General features: G+C 43.7%; 1 protein-coding gene across 3 annotated transcripts in view; it reads right to left on the bottom strand.

Moving 5' to 3' along the window:
- Positions 1 to 10,586: 10,586 nt before the first annotated feature.
- DPH6 (diphthamine biosynthesis 6) overlaps positions 10,587 to 25,712 on the bottom strand; it is a 41,033-nt gene continuing 25,907 nt past the window's right edge. The window contains exons 10-16 of one of the 3 annotated variants that reach the window (XM_069949467.1): positions 24,847 to 24,963; positions 22,060 to 22,189; positions 20,476 to 20,650; positions 14,547 to 14,783; positions 13,358 to 13,727; positions 13,229 to 13,280; positions 10,726 to 10,771 (exon numbers count right to left, since the gene is read on the bottom strand). In XM_069949467.1, the coding sequence (XP_069805568.1) occupies positions 13,267 to 13,280; positions 13,358 to 13,727; positions 14,547 to 14,783; positions 20,476 to 20,650; positions 22,060 to 22,189; positions 24,847 to 24,963 (1,043 nt within the window). In that variant the 3' untranslated portion in view covers positions 10,726 to 10,771; positions 13,229 to 13,266. Of the gene's footprint in view, positions 10,772 to 13,228; positions 13,281 to 13,357; positions 13,728 to 14,546; positions 14,784 to 20,475; positions 20,651 to 22,059; positions 22,190 to 24,846; positions 24,964 to 25,712 lie in introns of all 3 variants that reach the window. The other 2 variants (XM_069949466.1, XM_069949465.1) reach the window with 2 other exon arrangements.

Here is a 25,712-nt window from a genome sequence, read left to right on the forward strand (position 1 = left end):
CCGGAAATGGTAGGAAGCTCCTCTGTTGACGTCCTGCCCACGTGACCAGCCGCCGGTGGGCGGGGCTACGGGCGCTGTTGTCTTCCGGGTTCTCTGCGCAGCGTGAGCGGCAGCTGAGAGGAGCGATGTCAGATGTATACGATGCCGAGGGGGAGGTACACTCTGCAGGCATTGGGGATACACTATGTAATGCTCTGCAGGGATTGGGGATACACTGGTGTGCGATGCTCTGCAGGGATTGGGGATACAATGGTATGTGATGCTCTGCAGGGATTGGGGATACACTGGTGTGTGATGCTCTGCAGGGATTGGGGATACACTGGTGTGCGATGCTCTGCAGGGATTGGGGATACAATGGTATGTGATGCTCTGCAGGGATTAGGGATACACTGGTGTGTGATGCTCTGCAGGGATTGGGGATACACTGGTGTGTGATGCTCTGCAGGGATTGGGGATACACTGGTGTGTGATGCTCTGCAGGGATTAGGGATACACTGGTGTGTGATGCTCTGCAGGGATTGGGGATACACTGGTGTGTGATGCTCCGCAGGGATTGGGGATACACTGGTGTGTGATGCTCTGCAGGGATTGGGGATACAATGGTATGTGATGCTCTGCAGGGATTAGGGATACACTGGTGTGTGATGCTCCGCAGGGATTGGGGATACACTGGTGTGTGATGCTCTTCAGGGATTGGGGATACACTGGTGTGTGATGCTCTGCAGGGATTAGGGATACACTGGTGTGTGATGCTCTGCAGGGATTAGGGATACACTATGTAGTGCTTCGCAGGGATTGTGGATACACTGGTGGGCGATGCTCTGCAGGGATTGTGGATACACTGGTGTGTGATGCTCTGCAGGGATTGGAGATACACTGGTGTGTGATGCTCTGCAGGGATTAGGGATACACTGGTGTGTGATGCTCTGCAGGGATTAGGGATACACTGGTGTGTGATGCTCTGCAGGGATTAGGGATACACTATGTAGTGCTTCGCAGGGATTGGGGATACACTGGTGGGCGATGCTCTGCAGGGATTGTGGATACACTATGTAATGCTCTGCAGGGATTGTGGATACACTAAGTGATACTCTGCAGGGATTGTAGATACACTGCTATGTGATGCTCTGCAGGGATTGTAGATACACTGCTATGTGATGCTCTGCAGGGATTGTGGATACACTGATGTGTGATGCTCTGCAGGGATTGGGGATACTCTGGTATGTGATGCTTGGCAGGGATTGGGGATACACTGGTATGTAATGCTCTGCAGGAACTCTGGATACTCTGGTATGTAATGTTCTGCAGGAACTCTGGTATGTGATGCTCTGCAGGAACTCTGGATACACTGGTATGTAATGTTCTGCAGGAACTCTGGATACACTGGTATGTGATGCTTGGCAGAGACTGCGGGTGCTCTGTTAGGCAATGCTCTGCAGAAACTGTGTACTCTGAAACCACAGTTCTAGCAATGCAATGCTCTGCAGATGCTGGGATTCTGGGTGCGATGCTCTGGGTGCACTGTCCATCCCACCATGTTCTGTGTAATGTTGTGATGTGCTCGGATAACTTCCAGCAGATTCTTCCCCCTGCATCTGGAGGACACTTGGGTAACATGTATCTATTTAATCTTATAATGTGGATTTGTGCTGTGCTTTATGTGCAAAATAAAACATTTTCATGATTTAACAATCGTCCTGTTTTGTTTATTTTTTCTTTTTGGGTTTTAAAAACTTTCTTGGGAGATTTATCAAACATGGTGTAAAGTGAAACTGGCCCAGTTGCCCCTAGCAACCAATCAGATTCCACCTTTCATTCCTCACAGACTCTTTGGAAAATGAAAGGTGGAATCTGATTGGTTGCTAGGGGCAACTGGGCCTGTTTCACTTTACACCATGTTTGATAAATTTGTCACTGTTGTTTAAAGTCTTTTTGCAGAAATCAATAGTCCAGGCTATTTTAAGAAAATTTGTAATTGGGTTTATTAGCCGAAAAATGCATTTTCATCCTGAAAAAGCAGTTTGAAGCTCTCCCCCGTCTTCATGGTTCTCTATGGTGAGGGGAGGGGTGGAGGGAGATGATATGCCTGGTCACTACTAGATAATAGGGGGCAGGGGACCTCCATTTTAGTTAATGGTGGAGGTTGCAATTTTGTATTCCAGTCAGTGCAGATACACAAGGGTGGTACAATATCTAAGTACCTAGAACTTGATTTGCTTGTATTCATACTTTCAGAGCTTGCGGCTATGTTCCCACTACATTCTAACAACGGCCGCTGTTTAACGCTCAACCACGGCCGTTGTAAAACTACAGCCGGAATTAATGATCACGAACATTAATTTTGGCCATTGTTTGTGCCTATAAGTACATAGTGGACCATAGCCGTATACTACTCAGTGTAAGGTCCAGGTAACCATGGCCACATTTATTCCCATCCTAGGTACATCTAGGTTGTTCTAAAATATTATACCTCAGCGACCGGGATGAAGATCCTAAAGAACGCTCAGTCTTAGACACAGGATTAAACGTCTTGGCCTCAATTCTAAGGCCACATTCACACATTGTGGTCATGTCCCCATGTGGTCACCTAAAGTGGTGGTGATGTGGTTATAGATGACCACATGGGGGCATGCTTTTGCAGTGGCAACAGTGTGGGAATCTGAGGTTGGGGGAGTAATCTCCCTTGAGAGTGAGGTTAAGTTGCTGATGACCTCAATGTGATTAACCTTCCCGGCATCACAGAGTACAGACACAGCCGGCCAGAGAGCCGATTATACAGAAGCCTGGATGATTGTCGGTAGAAAAAAAAACAAACACCTGATCCATCTAGTCTGCCCTTTTAGTATTTCCTTTCTTATTATCTTAGGATAGATATATGTTTATTCCAGGCAGGTTTAAAGTGAATGTACCATCAGTACATGAATAGAGCAGAGCAGGCACAGGGAAGCTGGTGCAGCACAAGCAAAAGCACTGAAGGTGGGCCAGCCCGCCCCCAGTGGGAGGAAACCGCCGTCCCTCTATAAACGAGCCACGGTTCAAAAAAGGGGACTGCGGCACTGGCTTCCCTGTGCCGTCGCTGCTCTATTCATGTGCAAAACCTAAAGCCAATGTACTAAAGGTAAATTCGCTTTTAAAGTGACTCTGTACCCACAATCTGACCCCCCCCCCCCCCCAAACCTCTTGTACCTTAAGATAGCTGCTTTTAATCCAAGATCTGTCCTGGGGTCCGTTCAGCAGGTGATCCAGTTATTGTCCTAAAAAACTACTTTTAAACTTGCAGCCCTGGACCGGTCCGGGGCTTAGAATGTCTATGCACTAGGCTAGCACAACCTCTCTGTCCCTCCTCAGCATTAGGAATGCGCCAGACAGGTATTCTCCTATTCATCAGCTGTGTCAGCACGGCACATGGGCTGGATCGTTAAGGCACCTGTGCAATGTTCAGACAAGAGAAAATGTTCCAGTGGCATTCCTAATGATGAAGAGGGTGGGGAGGAGGGGTGGTGCACAGTTAGGGCACAGATATTCTAAGCCACGCCCATTGGGCATGGGGCTGCAAGTTAAGTGTTGTTTTTTTAGGACAATAACTGCATCATCTGCCGAACGGACCCCAGGACAGATCTTGGATTAAAAGCAGCTATCCGAAGGTACAAGCGGTTTGGGGAGTCAGATTGTGGGTACAGATTTACTTTAATATGTGTTTATATGTGCTTTCACGAGCCGTCTCAGAAGGGAGATCAGTCGGAGACTGAGAGAACAGTTCACATACAGTTTTTTGTGTCTTCAGCAGCTCTGAACCGGAGGAAGGAGACAGAAAAGATAATAATAGAAAGTATGGAATAAATTGTTAGTCTCCAAAGGGGGGTGGGGGTTGATTCAGTATGTATTTTTGAAAAGTTGTGTTTTCCGATATAGCTTTCCATATTAAAAGTATCTGCTCTTCTCCTGCCCAATACCATCCCTACAGTGTCGTATGGTGGGGACAGCATCACGCTGCAGGGAGGGGAAGGATTCACCTTCCAAAAAGACAGTGAACCTAAGCACACAGCCATGGAAATACAGGAGTGCCTTTTGTGAATGTTCTGATTAGAACCTAAAGCAACATCTCGAGAGGATCTGCAGAAAATCCCCAAATCCAGGTGTTAACCCTGTGGCATCTTACCCAGGAAGACCAGAGGCCGCAATCACTGCCTATGGGGCTTCACCTAAGTGCTGAGTACATGGGCTGAATACTAACAGCTGTTCTTTTCTCCAATTTGTAATAAATTAGCACAGATTTCTAATGCTGCGTTTACACGGAATGATTATCATACGAATTTGCGCGATGACGGTTGAATTCGAAAGATAATCGTACGTGTAAACGCGTGTAAATCGTTCATTTTGATCTTTGAACATGTTCTCAAATCGTCGTTGATCGTTCGCAAAAAATTCGCAGATCGTTCCGTGTAAACAGTCGTTCACCGATTTAACCAATGTGTGAGATAGGCTTGAGCGATCGCAAAGCGAATTTTCCGTACGATATATCCTACCGTCTAAATGCTGATCGTTATTAAAAAAAAAAAACGTTACTCAGACATCATTAATTGTACGATCGGGCGAATTATCGTTCCGTGTAAACGTAGCATAGCATTCTGTTATCACTCTGTTGTCAATATGGGGTACTGAGTGCAGAATGATGGGGGGGCTGACTTTCTGAATGCATTTTATGTACAAGCAATTGGTTTACTAAAGATCTGTTCATGTGGCATGAATTTATTTACATGTATTTATGCATCTTTACAATGCAGCCCAATAAAATACAGACAGAAATGACAGTTCACTTTTTTTTTTTTTTTTTTTACTTCCTGCAACATGGAGGCTATTCCTATTGAATTCAATGTAATGCAATGGCTGATGTATAATCACGGCTGCCTAAGGGCCCTATTCCACCAGAAGATTATCGTTCGCATAATCATTAACGATTAACGATCTCAAACGACCGCTATTGCGAAAGACCTGAAAACATTCACTCATTTCCATGGAACGATAATCGTTACTTGTGATCGTTCTTGCGGTCGTTCTTTCTTCGCTATTGCGTTCCGAAAGACCGAACGACGTCTTATTCAATGCGAACGATTTGCGAACGAGCAACAATAAAAATAGGTCTAGGTCTTATAAAGCGATCAACGATTTCTCGTTCGGTCGTTAATCGATAACTGCATTTCAAGCGAACGATTATTGTTTAGATTCAAACGCTTTAACGATAATCTGAACGATAATCGTCCGGTGGAATAGGGCCCTTAGACTCACCAGACTTTTTGATGGGGTGCGGACATGGGGGGGGGGGGGGGATTTAGGTAAGACGATCAGATACACCAGTCTTGATAAATCCTTTCCATTATGCTTCAATACACACATACCATACTTTGTGTAAACCCAGCCTAAGGGTACGTTCACACTATGCAATCCCCTTAGAATTTCCACCCATCCCACGGGCTCTATGCTCAGGCAGATCTGACATGTCAATTCTTTGGGCAGACAGCGGAATCTGCCTGAGCATAGAATGGAGCCTATGGGACCAACAGAACTTCAAGTGGAAGCGCTTACGGAATCCACTGGAAGTTATCCATGCGGATTCTATAGTGTGAACGCACCCTATCCATCAGCCAACCTGTCTTAAATCCTCTGCCTTTCCTCCTAAACTTCCTCCTACCTCTGGCCGCTCCCGCTATATGACGAATGTCACATAGGCCCCCTTTTGGTTCTTAATGGGCATTTTGCCCTTTGGTTACTCTCCATTTGGAAGGCCCCTACCTGTAATACTTTTATCACAATGCAATGGATAACATGGGCTAATGTAGACAACACTTTGGCTGTCATGGATGTAGATAATGGCTAAACGTCCCTCTGGAGAGAGCATTGTGAGGAAAGATTTACTTTGTAAATGGAAATCTGCACTAAGTGGGACTTAAAAACTTTATAATATAAAAGGAAGTCTAAAAATGATTTGTTACCTGCAACTCCGTCTTCTACCACCAGAGGTCACTAGAGATACACAAATCAAACCATATCTATACAGAAACTATAGAACCCCAACATGTAATTTATGACAATGTAAGTGTACTGCAGGACATGTCACGAAGGATTCCATGCACTCCACAGTACATTGCTTTGTTCTGTATTCACCAACCAGCATGGAGCAGAGGAGATGTCCCCACAGCAGTCTTTTCCTCCATCAGAATGCTTCTTGTGCAGTGACCTTTCTCTTGGCTTCTGCAATGCTTTAAGTCAGTACCATGAGTAATATGGACAGTCCTCAAGGTGTTGAGTAAGCACCATATGGGGACATTGCCGGATCACTTACCAGACAAAACAGGTAACTCGAGCCCCACGGTTATCAGTGGCCTAAACCCAGACAGCGGCAGCATTGACCTATACCGACGATATTTCTTTGGGACAATCTTAACAATTTTAAGACTTTTCTTGCTGCATAACTTGGCAAGACAGACATATATAAGTCATCGGGGAAAAAGTATAAGTAAAATAGGGCACCATTATTTATAGCAAAGGACCTAAAGGCTCATAAGACTATAATTTGCCCCAATGACGGCATATTATAGCGTGCAGCCTCCAGTACTGGGTCACGGGATAAGTATAGGGTCTTAATAGAAAGAGGGGTTCCCCAATGGAAACACTTAGGATCCCCACCTGTCTGAAGAACAGAGCACCAACCATAGGTGTCCACATCTAGGTGGAGATTGGAGAATGAGCATGGGGTTTTTTTCCGTCCTAGTTTATGGCAGTTTTAAAACTTCCTGTAGAAATGTATTGATGACCCATCCTATGGTGTCGGAATTCGCGGTGAATGACACAGATAGCACCATACATTCATTGGTTGGAATACTGGATTTCTGCAGCCAAGTTCTTATTTTCTTTAATAGGAGCTGAACTGCAGTAACCCATCTTGGCCACTACACAATGTATGGCGCTGTTCCTACTGGGTTTCACTATGTATGCAGGAACCACAGCTCTGGCACACATCTGATCGTAGAGGGGCAGCGGATGTGAGGCCACCCACCACTCATCAGATTTCTAAGCATGGGTCATCAGTAAACTTTGCTCAACACGTAAATTAAATGTAATCTACTATATAACACATACAATGTCATTCCTTCGTTGTTCTCTGATATATTATGTGCCCTCCAGCCCTATTTTCACACTCACTCTGTTCACATATTTTGCAAATAAAACCATTCCTGTATAGCCATGCAATTGTTACAACTAAAACCTACTGGATTCCATCCTTACATCATATAGTATACAATAGGAGCAACATATTAATAAAATCTACTCTTAGGAGCTGGAGTAACATAATAAGTTTGCTGGGCTGTTGTCATAGGTCACGTTATATAGTACACACTATATCAGACATAGTATATACTGTATAAGCTGTACATAATATAGTATATTCACTACATGGCTGTAGTGTGCTCAGACATTCACATGTAACACAACTCAGCAAACAAGTCTATTACTCACTGTTGCCCTCCTGTGGCCAAATGGAATTATTGCATAGATAGACAAAGATTAGTATAGCATTTGTCTCGTTGGATGTGTGTGATACATTTCCTGCAGTATAATTTATACATAATACCTGTGAACCATAGTGATTTATCAGAAAACACACACTAAGTGTAAGCTAGGGAAAAATACATTTAGCTTCATTATCTTTCCATGAAACTGATGACAATAAATGATATAGGCACAAATACTGAGCGATATGATTGAAAGGGAAAAATTCACACATAATTAGAAATGTCACCATATGTACAATAAAGGAGAGGACAATGTGCTGAATATATTTAATGTCTAGGTATAAAAAAATGGAAACTTTATAGCAATGTCCCCATACAATAGCTCCTGGCGGTGCCCCCATCACGAATCTCCACATAGGCTGCCTGTACTTCTACACTAGCTCTCAGTTTGGGCTAGTGTGGATTTGCAGCTAAGTTCCATTACAGTGAATGGAGCCAAGGTGTAATACCACACACAAACTGAGGACAGGGGTGGCACTGTTCTTTAAAGAAAGCAGCTATGTTTTTTAAATCTTGGATAACCCTTGAAGTGTTACAAGGAGTGAGGAGTGGTTTGGAGGAGAATGACTTGTAGGGAAAATAAAGGGCAGAAGTTGCAGCTTATACCATAAGCCATGTAAGCTTCCAGCAGGTGTAGATTTGATACGCCGGGCACAGGTTCGGGCGCCTGGATGGCCAGATTCACTAAGAGGTGAACTCATAGTGAATTGGCCGGGGAAAAGGGGGTGGGGCCTAAGTACACTGTCTTCATAAATCTCCCCCCCCCCCCCATTACACTTAAGGTTTCAGTGCAGCAGCAACAACAGGGGTGAGATTTTTTAAAAAAAAAAGTCATCTACATATTCTGTTTTGGTTGAACCCAATAAATTATTAACTATTATCACTACATTAACGGCCACCTCTGCATGTATCCACATGGGGAGCCGATACACCACCTCTGCATGTATCCACATGGGGGGGCTGATACACCACCTCTGCATGTATCCACATGGGGGGCTGATACACCACCTCTGCATGTATCCACATGGGGGGGCTGATACACCACCTCTGCATGTATCCACATGGGGAGCTGATACACCACCTCTGCATGTATCCACATGGGGAGCTGATACACCACCTCTGCATGTATCCACATGGGGGGCTGATGCACCACCTCTGCATGTATCCACATGGGGGGGCTGATACACCACCTCTGCATGTATCCACATGGGGGGGCTGATACACCACCTCTGCATGTATCCACATGGGGGGGCTGATACACCACCTCTGCATGTATCCACATGGGGGGCTGATACACCACCTCTGCATGTATCCACATGGGGGGCTGATACACCACCTCTGCATGTATCCACATGGGGGGCTGATACACCACCTCTGCATGTATCCACATGGGGGGGCTGATACACCACCTCTGCATGTATCCACATGGGGGGGCTGATACACCACCTCTGCATGTATCCACATGGGGGGGCTGATACACCACCTCTGCATGTATCCACATGGGGAGCTGATACACCACCTCTGCATGTATCCACATGGGGGGCTGATACACCACCTCTGCATGTATCCACATGGGGGGCTGATACACCACCTCTGCATGTATCCACATGGGGGGCTGATATACCACCTCTGCATGTATCCACATGGGGGGCTGATATACCACCTCTGCATGTATCCACATGGGGAGCTGATATACCACCTCTGCATGTATCCACATGGGGGGGCTGATACACCACCTCTGCATGTATCCACATGGGGGGGCTGATACACCACCTCTGCATGTATCCACATGGGGGGGCTGATACACCACCTCTGCATGTATCCACATGGGGAGCTGATACACCACCTCTGCATGTATCCACATGGGGGGGCTGATACACCACCTCTGCATGTATCCACATGGGGGGGCTGATACACCACCTCTGCATGTATCCACATGGGGGGGCTGATACACCACCTCTGCATGTATCCACATGGGGGGGCTGATACACCACCTCTGCATGTATCCACATGGGGGGGCTGATACACCACCTCTGCATGTATCCACATGGGGGGGCTGATACACCACCTCTGCATGTATCCACATGGGGGGGCTGATACACCACCTCTGCATGTATCCACATGGGGGGGCTGATACACCACCTCTGCATGTATCCACATGGGGGGGCTGATACACCACCTCTGCATGTATCCACATGGGGAGCTGATACACCACCTCTGCATGTATCCACATGGGGAGCTGATATACCACCTCTGCATGTATCCACATGGGGAGCTGATATACCACCTCTGCATGTATCCACATGGGGAGCTGATACACCACCTCTGCATGTATCCACATGGGCTGATACACCACCTCTGCATGTATCCACATGGGGAGCTGATATACCACCTCTGCATGTATCCACATGGGGAGCTGATATACCACCTCTGCATGTATCCACATGGGGGGCTGATACACCACCTCTGCATGTATCCACATGGGGGGCTGATACACCACCTCTGCATGTATCCACATGGGGAGCTGATACACCATCCTGTTGGAGCTATAAAGGACAAAGACAGTGATAAAATGGGTCCAGAGTAATGGAATGTGCACACAGGTCTCTCCTCATTGCTTCTGACTAGAGGCTTTCCACCGGCCGTATGCAATAAAAATCTCTATTGTAAGAGCCGTATTACACGGGGCGATTATTGTGCGAAAAATCGTTATATCATTCAAATTTAAAGATAATCGTTCTGTGTAATTGCAGGCAACGATCAAAAAATCGTTTATATGTCGTTAAACGTTGATTTAGATCTGAACCTAAAATTATCGTTAATTGTATGCTAATCAGTTGCTGTAATTCCACATTCATTCGCTCAATTTCCACATCGTTCAGTGTAATTGCACATTGTTCATTGTTCTGCTGGGATCAGATGGAGTAAACAATCATAGAAACGATCGCAATAACCATCATAACTAACGACCATCGTTCTGTGTAATATGGTAAACAATCTCATTTGCGATCGTTAGTCGTTAAAAATCGCTGTAATAGGACCCCAAGTCTGCAGGACACCTGGATGCCCCTTTCCCTAGGGTTAAGAGCTCAGCCACATAGATAGGTGCAGATCTTCTGAAGCGGACAGTTCTATTACAGGCACCAAGACCAGACAGGGGGCATCCTCACCCCAAACAGCTCTCACAATCTCAGGCAAATCTGAAAAGAAAAAAAAAGTACATGTAAAAAAGAAATCTGTCCATATGCGTGCGTTTTTTTCTTTTTTGATAAATACACAGCTTCTAGGGGTCAGGTATATAGGGGTATTGATGGGCTCATGTGGAGTCACTTAAAGGGGCTGCCCAGACTTAGAAAAACATGGCTGCTTTCTTCCATATGGCTTTTTCCTGATGCACAGGACTGACAATACATTGTGGAGCCGTGACAATATGGAAATACGGCACAAGAGAGGCCCCACGGAGGGCAGAGACGCTGCTCAGCAGCCTGGCTGACTCCATACAAGTTGCTGGGGAAGCAGCGGAGGCTCGCTGTGTAATGATAATCTCCTTAGAAAGAGGATTTTTTTTTTGTGCTTTATTAATTCAGGGCCTGATGGGGATATTAGCAGTTCTCGAAATTGGAAAGGCCGGGAGCGCTGCAATTTGCTGAATCCCAAAATGTTCCAAATGAGCAGATAAACAGCGGCAATAATTGGGCTTTATTAAATCAAGGAGTCGTTCATTACAAGTTTCCCAGCTGTACCAGTGAGAGGGCGAGGAGGGAGCGCGCCATTAAGTGTATGCGCCGGTAATGTAAATGTATGTGTGCTGGAGGACCCGGACATAACCAGTCCAGACCACTTCTATCCAGCACTGGCCCACTGCCTGGGCTCACTGGTTACACTTAAGCCGCCCACACATGGATTATGTACTAACATCACAGGCTCTGTGGTCACCTATGGAGATAGGTAAAAATGACCCTGCACTACTTTTTTGTGTTATTTCATGCATTTTCTGTATTAAAAAAAAAAAAAAAAGTTTTTTTTCTTGTAGTGTTCTTATCTTATTTGTGGGGCTTCTTTGGGTCAGCTGCGGTTTTTCAAAAAAGGAAGCATGCTGTAGAAGTGGTGTTTTTTTTTTACCAGGTTGGGCAGACTTTTTTTCCATAGTTTTTTCTTTAATGTTTAAAAATTCAAGTGTAAAAATGTGTATAAGCCGGGTTTTTTTTTGCGGTTTCCCCAATGTTTGTGAAAAATTGAATTAAAATTTTAATTCAAAAAAATAAAATTCTGATAAAATAAATGTTTTATCCATTTTTATTTCTCTGACCAAACATTGGCAATTCCGGCATTTGGTGTTCATTTTTATTATTATTTTAATGATTTCTACATGCAATGGCAACACTTGTGTTTGTTTTTTTTTCTTTGTTTGTTTAAACTTTATTTTAAAAATAGGAAAATGGGGTGATTTTCAGTTTTTAATATGGAGGATTAAAAAAAAAAAAAAAATTCCCACAAGGAGCTTGAACATGTAATTGCCTGATCACTCATACAATACACTACAACACATATATATTTAGTATGGGGGAGATTTATCAAACATGGTGTAAAGTGAGACTGGCTCAGTTGCCCCTAGCAACCAATCAGATTCCACTTTTCTTTCCTCACAGACTCTTTGGAAAATGAAAGGTGGAATCTGATTGGTTGCTAGGGGCAACAGCCAGTTTCACTTTACACCATGTTTGATAAATCTCCCCCTTTATGTATTGCAGAGTACTGTCAAATTGCAGCTGTAAAACTACAAATCCCATCATGCCCGGACAGCTAAAGCTTTGGCTGTCAAGGCATGATGGGAATTGCAGTTCTGCAACAGCTGGAGGGCAGCAGGTTCTCCATTCCTGATCGAGGGGGTTAAACAGTGATGATTATATTAAAGTATAATAAATAATAGTAGTGAATTAACAATGATCTTACTATCACTATTTATTTTATTCCCAGTTTCTCTTTAAGAGTTACGTGTAGACTTGGCGTAAATCCACGTAATGGCCGCACCTTGGCAGCCGCCTACCCCAGGACGATATGAACTACTGCCAAAAGTTTTACTAGTCCTATCTCACCCACTTACAGGTTGTCTCCTGTCTTCTGAGTCTCCTAACACTGGCACAGGAGGGTGACATCAGTATAAATACAAGGAGGAGCTACACCCACCACACAGCCATATGATGTCATGTTATAGAGTCAGTGCCCTCCAGCTAACAATACTAATACGGCTCTATCCTGCTGCCACTACATGAATCCTATACAAACAAGGACTCCAAGAGATCTAACAGGCCTCCTCCATGTATGGCCACAGTACATGAAGCTGTTAGCACAGTAGCACCTCTCTACCAATGGTAGACTGTATACAAGTAAACGCTGGTGTCCGTCATCGGAGATGAGGTCACTTGGCTCATAAATACAGCAAATGCGTAGTCAGCTCTAGTCTGTCTTATTGGTCACCAGCAAAATATATTGCGTTCCCCTTGGTATAATATCCCAGCGAATCTGACACCAGCTCTGAGGTCAGTAAACAGCCCTGTAATAATATGGCTATGTAACTAATTCTCTTAGCAGTGAAAGGGTTGAATTAGTATACAGATAAGATGGGTCCACACCACTTGAATAGGTGAAGGTCATACCTTCCCTTCTCCACCTCTACTTAGGTCACAGAGCATGCCTAGAAACCTCTCCCTAGAGACATCAGAATAGAATCAAAAGAACAATCTTTATAATATGGAACGTAGGAGTTCTTGGATCTTGGGACTTACCCGCAGTGAGGTTCTCTAAGTCAACATCACTCCGATAGAAAACTCTGCAGCTCACTGGTATAAGGCTGTCATTTTTTGGTAGTTCGCTAGAGGCTTTATGGAGAACAGTCTTCACAAGTTGGCTAACATTACACCAGTCCAAAGAATCAGCCTGAGGTGTAGGCCTTGTGAGGGACAATACAAGGGAGGCACAGGTCTCACAGCTGGATATACAACCATTCAGTGTGACCTGGAATCCTGAACGTTTCTCAGTGGCCGATATATTTCTTCTATCATCAAGATCGCTCACAGCAGCCATGACATGCCACTCTACAACAGCGCCACGGGGGAGCCGGGGTACGACAACAACTGTAAGGGCAGAGTGGGTATCCTACAAGGAAGATAAAGACATGACGAGACGTACAATAACATATGATTTATAGAGTCAAAAAGATACTTATTATATACTAAATTATTATATTATATACTAATGTTAAATTATTTATATATTCACACTGAAATATTCTTTAGCGTAGCATAGAGAATCTACCTTGTTTCCCTAAAAATAAGACAAGGACTTATATTAATTTTTGCTCCCAAAGATAAACTAGGTCTTATTTTCAGGAGATGTATTATTTTTCCACGAAGAAGAATTTACAAGTCATGTGCAAAGCAGGGACAGAGCGTATGGTATGGCGGCTTCCAGCCACCAGGGGGAGCTTACCACAGTACACTTGTACAGCACAGCAGGGACAGTGTACAGTAGGGTGGCAGGCGACAGGGTAATGGCAGACTGTGTGCAGATCTACATTTGAGGGTATGGGACAATGGTGATGCCCTGCCTGCACATTTACAAGTGACAGCCGCGGAAGGGAACATCAGGGTTGGCAGCAGGTGACAGTCTTCATGTCCAGCATACAGCTGCTCTGCAATGGTCAAGGAAGGGGAAACGGCGGGGGACCTAAAAGAATCACAGCTGCATGCCCTGGTGTTCTGTAGTGGGCATGCTTCCAAACAAAAACTTTGCTAGGTCTTACTTTTGGGGGAGGCCTTATATTTAGCAATTTGGCAAAACCTTCACTAGGTCTTATTTTCAGGGGATGTCTTATTTTGGGGGAAACAGGGTATGTACACCAGGGGTGTTTACGTATCCAGAAATAATGAGAATTGTAGTTTTGCAACAGCTGGAGGGATGCACAATTGTTATTACCTTACTATCCGCAGAAGCTTCCCATGCTTTCATAGCACAGTTTATATAGGAGCTGTGGGTCACGTAGCAATGGGCAATGAACACATGACGTCGGGAAGTGCCGGGGCTGATGGCATCCAAGACTCTGTCAACATGGCGCAGGGAGAGACTGCTCTGTGCAACAATTCCTCCAGGGATAAGCTGCATGGTGCACGGTATAAGCGCAATCTGTCCTGCACAAAATACCGCACCACCAACCTGAAATACAACCAGGAAGGAAACTCATCAAATTAACATTCCCACATTTATGGACAATAATCCTATATGGAAGTAACACACATCTAAAATATTACACAGTGAAATACTTTAACACCACCACTACATGATCAGAGGTATATGGACACCCCTTCCTTTCTAGGTTAGTGGGTCCAATTCCACGGAGCGATAATCAGCCGAATCGGCCCCATTCGGCCGATTATCGCTCCGTGTAATAGAGACAATGATCGGCTGATCGATTATTTAGGTTCAAACCTAAAATCATCGGGCACTGACCACGCGTCGCTACGTAGAATAGCGATGCACATCGGGCGACTGGCGATTTCCCAAGCACCATACTTTACCTAAGCATGTTGCAGGTCTTCTCCTGCGCTCCTTCTTCCTCCCGGTCCCGCGTGCAGTAGCAGCTTCGGTACGGCCTGTCTAAACTGAGAGACCGCTCAGCCAATCACTGGCCAGGATCGCCGCGGCCAGTGATTGGCCGAGCAGTCTGTCAGCTCACACAGGCCGAAGCTGCTGTTGCGTGCGGGACTGGGAGGAAGAAGGGGCGAAGGAGAAACCTGCAACATGTTTAGGTAAAGTATGGTGTTTAAACAAGGGCCGCAAGGACATCGGTAACAATGTCCCTGCAGCCCTCGCTAAACGATTTACATTATTGATCGGCCCCCATCGGCCTGTGGAATAGGAACCTTAGGCTGACAGATACCATCTCTACAGACAACCTTTAGCCGGAGAATAGAGCTTGGCTCCAAAACACGTTGGCTCTTTGATTGTGAACATCAATGTTTTTAGCTGTATTTTTAACGTTTTCAATTAATTTTTGATCTTACATGCGTCAATTTTTAGCCGGAGGATTCTTTCAGCTTTTTTCGCATATATAACTGAGGCCAATTAACTTAGGCTAATTATATTATCAACTATCCATGCTTACCAGGAGACAATGCTTTGTTATGAAGAAATTTAGTCAGTATAAGGTCACTGTGTGCTCACAGAGATTTTGGTGCTGTGTGACAGGAGAGCTGACCATACAATGCGAGCATTTCCTAGATTCTGTTACTGAATGTGGACATGCACAGATATCACCCAAACAAATGGGATGCACAATAAGCACACATGGCTGTGATCTTCAAGTGCCCACAAGTTTTTGGCCAGTGTCCTATGGTAACATGTTAATGCTCTGATGCCAACAGTATGCAGCTATAATCTAATTACTCACCATTAAGGTATTCCCCATACCTAGACAATGTGGAGACAGGAGCGATGTGACTGATCTTGTAATAATGGCTCACTGGTATCACTTGCGTCTAATGAATTACCTGAATCCATTTCTCTAGACTATTAACTTTACTGCAAGAGGTGAGACCCAGAACACCGCTCGGTGACTTCTAGGACACATGTGAGTAATAAAGCAGCCTTTTACATCACATCCTTGGGTGAGAGTCTTGGGTAGAATTTCTTGGAGGACGTACGACCATTCAGACCAGGGGTAGGTAACCTCCAGCTGTTGCAAAACTACAACTCCCATCTTGCCTGGACAGCCAAAGCTTTGGCTGTCCAGGCAAGATGGGAGTTGTAGTTTTGCAACAGCTGGAGAGCCAAGGTTCCCTATCTCTGATTTAGACCAATATCCCAATGTCTGATCATATATATATATATATATATATATATATCAGAAAGAAGGTAAATGTTAATAATTGCTTTCTGATATGTCAATAAACAAGGCACGGTCATAGATCCCTAAGTACATTTGCATAAGTTTGCAATGAATATAGCCCCTTCCCACACGGCAGGGATTACCAATAGCCGATATTACAAAGCCGCCCCCCCTATTAGGACAGAAATCCTCTAAATTCTCCTTCTTTGTGACCCCACATAGATCAGCTGTCTGTAACTAACGCTGCTTCACGTCAATACCCAATAACCTGAATCCACCTGATAAATGCAGCCCAGCGCCCGCAGAGCCGGCTCTTATGCCGAGGTCAGGGGGCACCCAATATTCAATAGGGAAACTGGAGATTTCCCTTCATTTGACTGCATGTCCCACTGCAGGGAAGAGTGTGCATCTCTCTGCATACTGAGTGACACCGAGAGCGCTCTCCCTGCAGGGCACCCGTCATCTTCTGCTGCGGACAGAGGAGGATGATGGTGACAGGGGACAAGACATGGGCTGGAGTGCGAGAATAGCACAGGAGCCACTACTTACATTCTAAGAAGTGGGGAGTAAAACCAGCAGCTTCCATACTGTAAAACACGGAGGCTTAATTCCTATATCCTGGCAGAAAATGACCTGTGTAAATATCTATGATGAGGTGGGGGCAGCATGTAAGTGGCTCCCCCTGGGGATCTAACCTCTGGCCTTGGCTCAAAACCAAATCAATAAAAGCTGTAACCTGCCGCATCAGATCCCTAACCGGATTAGGGACCTTCTCATCTCACAGTGTGTGATAATCCTGTCAGTAATTAGACTAATAGAAGCCGGCCCTGCAGGGAGCTGCCTGTACAGCCGCAGCCCATGCACAGAACACACATGCAGCTACTCCGGCTACAGCCCGCCATGGCCGGGCACGGAGGAAATAACTAGGTGGAAGGGTTATCATCACAGTCTGCATAGGTAGAATGGCATAAAGTGCAAGTCATTTGGGGGGGGGGGGGAACACAAATACAGCAAATAAATATATATTGAGATATATATTATTATTTTATATATATATATATATATATATATATATATATATATATATATATATATATATATTTATTTTTTATTATTATTTTTTTATCCAATCAAATGCAGCCCACCATATCATATAGTTATGCATGGGTCAAGTGATGATAATGATGAGTTGATGACGTAGATTACATAGAGAACATTGCAGCCCTCCAAATCCACTGAGAATTAGTTTAAATTTATTTATCATAGGTCTTAAAGGTGATGTTTTAGTCCCACTGTGAGCCTTGAAAAAGGTCCCATGCAGGAGGGACTGAAACGTCACCTCTGGAACAAGAATAGATTAAAGCAAGCCACTATTTTCACTGGATCTGTAGTTCTGCTATAGAAAATTAAAAAATAAATAAATATATATATATATATATATATATATATATATATAAATATATATATATAAATATATGTGTGTGGAGGCCTATAAGAAGACATTATTAAGACATAAGACATTACTAATATATATATGTACACACACACATATATAGTAATAATGTCCATTCTTATAGGCCTACACACAAACATATATAGATATATATATAGATATATATATATATATATATATATATATATATATATATATATATATATAGGCCTACATACATACATACATATATGTACACACACACACAGACACATTTAATAATGCTAACCCTAGTAGGCGCACAAACTTATGTGCATTACATAAGATTCTGTGAACTCTTTCAGGGGAATGGTACCCGTCCCATATATAAAATAAAATCTGTGCAAAATTGTGGACATTGGCAGCTGCTCAGGTGGAAGTAACACTCGCTGTGTGTGCGCTGTTGGGTGGTGCTCAGTCTTGCTCTGTTTGCCTGTCTGAATGCTGAATGCCCCCGTACTGGATGTGCTGTGCAGGGCAGGCAGCGCTGTCACCTCCGCTTTGTCCACGGCGCGCTGATTACCCTCTTTTTTTTCTGCCGAGCTTCGCTTTGCGAATACTATCAAGGTCAGGAGCAGTCGCTCAGAAAAACAAAATTAACCTCCCCCCCCCCCTTTTCCTTGCAATCTGGGATGTGCCTCCCTCCCCTGCAGTGTTTCACTGGGTGCAGTCTTCAGGAGAAAGGACCAATATTACTATTACACAGACAAGACTCACGTGGATCCTGTAAGGAACATGGCAGGGATGCACCTTTTACCACGTCTCATCTGTGAGCGCTTACAATTAGAGTCAGATCCGAGTCAAAAGGCAAATGATTTGTATAGTGATCAACAAGCTGTAGTGAATTAATAACCGTGTAAAGTGACAGCGCTGTCCCCTGCGGTGGAAATTGCCGCACCTCTCGTCACTGCCAGAAGAGTACGTGCCAGGACGTACATATACATCTTCACCAGGCAACTCTAGAGATGATACAGTACCATGTAGATACTTACCTAGGGTGGAAGGAAACAGAAGGTAGTGACATCAACACATTGGGATAGGGAGGAAATATACAGAACCTCCAACTTACCTTGCCGTCCAACTTACCTTGCGATTTAGTGGCCATGTATTGTATTATAACTAATAATTTAAGATTTTATCCCAGCATGGTATAGATTATTCCCTATATACTTATAGACCTTACTTTTCTATGTAGAAAAAGCTTGGCTACAGCACGGCGCACATTGTCAATTTTATGGAGAGAACTTGGCAAAGTATCAAAAAGCAGCGCCGGAGGTGGCACGTAATGACCCCATTGAGGGGGCGGAAGAAAGTACAAACCTGTATATACAATACACACTACTGTATACACTACAATGGCTGTAAAGGAAGAAATCAAGCATATCATTCTTTATGACCTCACAAAGTTAGTAACTGGACAGGGTCTCACCTGGCTACACACGTTTTAACCATTGTGCGGCATAGAAGACCGCGTCGCATAACAAAGAAAGACAAATTTGACTTTTTAGGACACTGGCCATATCAACCATAGCCTAGAATAAACAAGAACGGTTTCCTTATTGCTCCTAGTGATTGGAATATTCCAGACATGATCTTGTCTCCATCACAGAGGTGGGGGGGGGGTTTAGAAAGGGGACATTATTTCTGCCAAGGTGCCTCCTGTGACCTGCCCGCCGGGGGTCTCCTTCCAGGACACTGGAAATACTGACAAACCCCATCACCCTGCATTAAGCGCCTCACTGTAATACCCCTAATTCCAAGGAGTTGCAAGACCGTCAGCTAAAGGGCACAGTGTCTGACTGACTGATGCTGAAGGGACAGTCTCTACCCAAGGCTGTCACATCCTACAGACCCTTCTTCCAATATATTCAGCCTTTTTGCAACCGACAGGACATGTAAGCAGAATATTCTAACACTAGGTGGCACTGTGACACTGACCATGCGGTATAAAAAAAAGAAAAAGAAAAAAAGACCGTACAAACAAACGTGCCTGTTTAAAGCATTTGTCATCCTAGCGTCTTACTCCAAAAGCCACCAAACACGGCTTTAACATTTACTTTAAGAGACACCCTGATGTGTGCGTGTGAAAAAGTTGTGCAATTGATGCATTTAAAGGGGTAAGTTTATTATGTATTAGGTAGTATTAATGCAGAGAATGGTCCAGTGAGTGACAAGAGCTGATGACCGCTGACCTGGATAAAGCGAGGACCCTCTCTCCCATACACTGGCTAACTTCAAGATTTCAATAATAATCATAATCACAGAGGATTTAAATAATCTGAAAAGATGCATTCTGATCATCCAGCGTCATGTGATTAGCCAGAAGTCCCCAAGGGGACAGAGATGTGTCACACTACATTGCACTACCTCTGCTGCCAGACTGTGCTCTATCTGCCCTGACCGCTGCCTTTCCCTTCCTCCTCCATGTCACTTGCTGTCAGGACGGGAAAATTATTAATACCGCTGCATGGACAAGATTAATCAAGGTGCTAAGTGACACTAAGCTTCTCCTAATGCCATGCATGCCTCTGATACACATTGCTGCTCACCCGCACCGCTTGGCTGTAGGGACCAATGTTAGCAGGAGCCCAGTGGGACAGGCTTTGTACATGCATGACTATCTTCTCCGGAGAGCAGTCTTCCCCGCAAGTGACAGGCTGCCGCCAAAAGAGAACATCCATCTTCAAGAGGGTATCCTGAGGTAGACAGCACTGCACGCAAACCCTGGAAATCCAAGAAGGGAAATTAAAAAATATATATATTTATAGAGATACAACAGTCCCTGGTAATCGTGTTGAATGTGGCATTATACATGGTAGGTGATGTGTTCAATGTAGGGGGTCGTGTGTATGAACGAAACTATAAAATGGACTAAACTGTGACCACCTATGATTTTGTTAAAGCAGGGGTAGGAAATCATGGCCCTCCAGCTGTTGCAAAACTACAACTCCTATCATGCCTAGACAGCCAAAGCTAAAGCTTTGGCTGTCCAGGCATGATGGGAGTTGTAGTTTTGCAACAGAGGAAGAGCCAAGGTTTCCTACCCCTGTGTTAAAGCAAAGAACTGATAAAACTAAATACATACAATAAACGTGAAAAAATATCAACTATGTTTCAGTCTGTAACACTGAACTACAGTGGATAGTATTACGTATTTTTACTATTTAAAGGGGTTCTCCGGGGCTTAGAAAAACATAGGGGAAGATTTATCAAACATGGTGTAAAGTGAAACTGGCTCAGTTGCCCCTAGCAACCAATCAGATTCCACCTCTCATTCCTCACAGACTCTTTGGACAATGAAAGGTGGAATCTGATTGGTTGCTAGGGGTAACTGAGCCAGTTTCACTTACACCAGATTGATAAATCTCCCCCATAGTTGCTTTCTTTCAGAAACAGCATGACTCTTGTCCTCAGTGTGGGTGTATGGGTATATGGCGGTGTGCAAACTAGCATGAATATACCGATGTTGATGTTGACATTAGTAACAACCGAGAAAATGCCACTGGTCCCTCCTTGCTCGTGCTTTGCTCATACACCCACATCACCGCTAGAGACAATCATCTGGACTCGACATAAATAAAAAGATGTGAAATTTTCCAATTATTTTCCTGAATTAGGCCATGTTCACACAACGTATGTTTTGTATAAATCACGGCAGTTGTTGCAATTTTCAACAACAGCCGTGATTTATACAGAACATACATTGTATGGGCATGAATGGAATCCCGGCTACAGCGTATACACCTAGTATACGCTCCGGCTAGGATTCTAACCGGCCGCACGAAAAACTGACATGTCAGTTTTGTGTGGCCACTATTAATTGAATAGCGGTTGCACAGAACATGTCAGTTCACACAATGGAGCGTGCGGCTCGGGACGCACGCTCCGTTGTGTGCAATGGTGAATTGCGATGCGTGCGCACACGGATGTGCCTGCATCTCAATTGATCAGAAATGAAGATCATCCAGCTGGTACTGCAGTACCGTCCGGGATGATCTTCAGTAACACCGCCATTCTGTGACCCAGACGGATCACAGAACGGCCAGTGTTATATGCTGTCTGAACATGGCCTTAAGTTACAGTGATGGTGGTTAAAGTTATAGGTGACTAATGAAAAGTTTACAAAAAGTTACCGAGCAGGAGGTTCTGAAGGAAAGAGTCTTGCGTATTCAGTGTTGATGGAAGCAAAGTCATCCATGCTCTGGACATACAGGTGAACAAGCACGGCGTCACTCATCTGCAGACCAATCTCTTGGGCTTGTGCTGTGACAAAGATCAATTGTACATTTAGTAAACAATTCCGATTGAGCCTTCTATAGTAGAAGTGAAGTGTCAGAAAAGATGCGTCATTGTTAGGTCAATGTGCAGATGTAGGTCTAGTAACAATGACAGGTATACAAGTAATGGCTAATCTTATGTCATTATATTTCCTGTATACTCCATATGCTCTATATGGATGTTATAGAGCTGGATCTGCCATTTTAGTCTTAGGGCCCTATAACACAGGACCATTATCGTGCAAAAAATCGTTATATCGTTCGAATTTAAACGATAATCGCTCTGTGTAATTGCAGGCAACGATCGAAAAATTGTTCGTTTGTCATTGATTTAGATCTGAACCTACAATTATCGTTAATCGTTCGCTGTAATTCCGCATTTTTTCACTAATCGTTCAGTGTAATAGCACATTGCCCATTGTTTTCCTTAGATCTAACGACCATCGTTCTGTGTAATATGGTGAACGATTTCAGGTTAACGATAAACAATCTAGTTTGGGATCGTTTATTATTAGTCGTTAATCGTTAAAAATCGCTCCGTGTAATAGGACCCTAACTCTATTGGACACAGTATCCAACACAGCTCCATGCAATTGGGAAGGGGTGGGGTGGGGGGAGATACAGTACAGTATATACACTATATCTCTGTATACATCTATATTGTAGCTATATAAACACCAGCCAGACCACTGCGTTAAGAGCAGAGTGGTGGTCAGTAACCTAAACAACGAATCAACAATGGGAGGGAAAGACCAGCCTATCAGGAGGTAAGTTTGCTAAATTTATGTATTTACAAAAATATTTACATGGACCAGTCCTGCAAGTATAAATGTTAGCTGAGATAAGAATATCCCTTTAAGACAAAATTATGTCCCACTTGACAAAGGGGTGTGGCTTGGTATAGAAGGGACATGGCACTCCTGTGTTGATTTTGATTTTGAGGGTATAAACCCACACACCGTATATGCAGCGTATTTACTGCTGCGATACGCAGCAAACTCGCAGCAAACTCGCAGCAAACTCGCAGCAGATTAGATCTAAATAACTGAACACAGCATCAAATCTGTACCAACAAATCTGCTGCGTATTTGTTGCATATCTGCTGCGTATACGGTGTGTGGGTTTATACCCTAATAAATAATGATACTTGATCTGGTGCAGTCTCTATTTAAACTAGATAGGAATTAGATAGTATTAGTATATCTAGGTTATTGTTCCCATTATGAAATAATCATTCACTTTAAAGATAAAAATAGACAAAAAACATGATATAAATATCCAACCGGTGACTATAAATCTATGAGCAGTGTGTGCCAGGACCCCATATGTCTGATAGTAATGTGCCCTGACATGTGTGTATAGTCATCGGAGATGTTCTTACAGGTGTTTAATAAGTTTCTATTCTCGGAAAAACGACGACACCACAACTCCAGGTATAATGAGTGTATACTGAGATTCTATATCAGTGCACAGTACTGGCAGCCATCTGTATGAGGAGACAGTCAGGGTTACTTCACCTCGCAAGCTCTCTAGCCACAAATACAGCCTGACTCATATCCATTAAATGTACAAATAAAAACCCTACAGCCGCCATAGTGCTAACATCCGTCTGTCATGAGTTACTGACGCTACACCTCAACAGGCGCTGCACATTGCAAAACCACACAATTACTCCCTGTGCACTATGTTCTCATTGTCTTTAATATTCTTACAACGAGCCCACACCCGGGTTATTAGAAAACCATTACTCTTCTTCCCTCGTTGCTTTTCTAGTCTTTGACTACTTTGCATTTAGCCATGTGAGTGAGTTTTAGCACTGCTATGGCCAGCACGGCAATGCTCCAGATCATTGCAAGGAACTACAGCCGACTCTGTTTAAAGCGCACTTGTCAGAGATGTTGAAACTTTTTATTGGTTGACTGTTTAGACCTGTGATGGGGAACCTTCGGCCTCCCAGCTGTGGCAAAACTACAATTCCCATCATGCCTGGACAGCCAAAGCGAAGCTTTGGCTGTCCAGGCATGATGGGAATTGTAGTTTTGCTACAGCTGGAGGGCCGAAGGCTCCCCATCCCTGGTTTAGACCCTGGACGATCAGGAGAACAAGCAAAGAGAGACCTAAGCTCTTCTACCTGCTCTGTGCTAAGTCCTATAGACTTTAACTGAGAGTCCGTCAAGGTTAGGCTGGGTCCACACAACATTTTTGCAATCCGTTTTTGCAAAAAACAGATGAAAAAAACGGATGCAGTTGTGTGCATCCGTTTTGATCCGTTTTTCCACTGACTTCCATTATGAAAAAAAACGGATCTAAACGGACACAAAAATGAGGTCGACTACGTTAACGTTGCGTACGTAAAAAAAAAAACTGATCCGTTTTTTTAAATTATGGAATTCAATGAAAAAATGGATCAAAACGGATGCACACACGCATCAATTTTTCGCAAAAAACGGATGAAAAAAAAAACAGACTGCAAAAACATAGTGTGAACCCAGCCTTATGTGACACCAGTGGAGAACGCAATTGGCGCAGACTTTTACTGAATACAGGTTTGTGTAATGTTGGACCAGGCATCCGTATGACACATGTAAAAGAGGCCAAAGAAGTATATATAAGAAAATCCCTTTAATGTAGGTGTATACTTGCCTTTTAAACAGGAGAGTGCTGTGATGGCGGCTTCCTGGACATCACTTCCCTTGGCGGTTATCCCACTAATCCAACGGAATCCCTTCAATGACGGGGATGAGATCTGGACAGCATTATCTACAATAAGGTTTTTCACATTATTTTGCGTTATATTACTGTAAGATATTGCACTATGTAAGAGTAGTCCAGTGCAAGTGCATACTGGTGACACCTAACCAGTCACGCTAAAAAAAACAGTACAGTGATCTTATTAATACAAACCATTATACCCCAATTATAATGTTCAAATAGAGGACACAGGTCGTATCATTTTAGCATCTCCAACACCGACGTGATGCATAAAACACTACTTCATCAATGTCCTAAGAATCTAGAAGATGTCTCTGCATCTTGAAATCTGGAGCCTATATAGGTGTCTAGCTCCAAATATAAAGCTTAGAGGGAATCTGTCAGTAGGTTGATTCTGCCCTATCTCAGGGTGGCATAAACTAGTGACAGAGAAGCTGAACAGAATGATGTATCACTTACATAGTTCTGTGCAGCTGATCCAGAGATATCCTCCTGGATAACATGGACAATAAGTAGTCCTCTCCATTATGTGTGTGTGCTCAGTAGTCCTCAATATTCATGAGCACCAGTTCCCAATGCCTATCAAATACTGATTTGCCGTTGTCTATCTATACTAAACAAAAAATGTCATAATACACTGTTCTGTTAGGACTTCTATCGATATTTATCCTGTCCTCATTTAAAGTGTCACTGTCGTTTAAATTTTTTATTTTTTTTTGCAGAAATCAATAGTACAGGCGATTTTAAGAAACTTTGTTATTGGCTTTATTACCTGAAAAATGAATTATAATCAGGAA

This window comes from Dendropsophus ebraccatus, chromosome 13 (assembly GCF_027789765.1).
Source record: "Dendropsophus ebraccatus isolate aDenEbr1 chromosome 13, aDenEbr1.pat, whole genome shotgun sequence".
Lineage (NCBI taxonomy): Eukaryota > Metazoa > Chordata > Amphibia > Anura > Hylidae > Dendropsophus > Dendropsophus ebraccatus.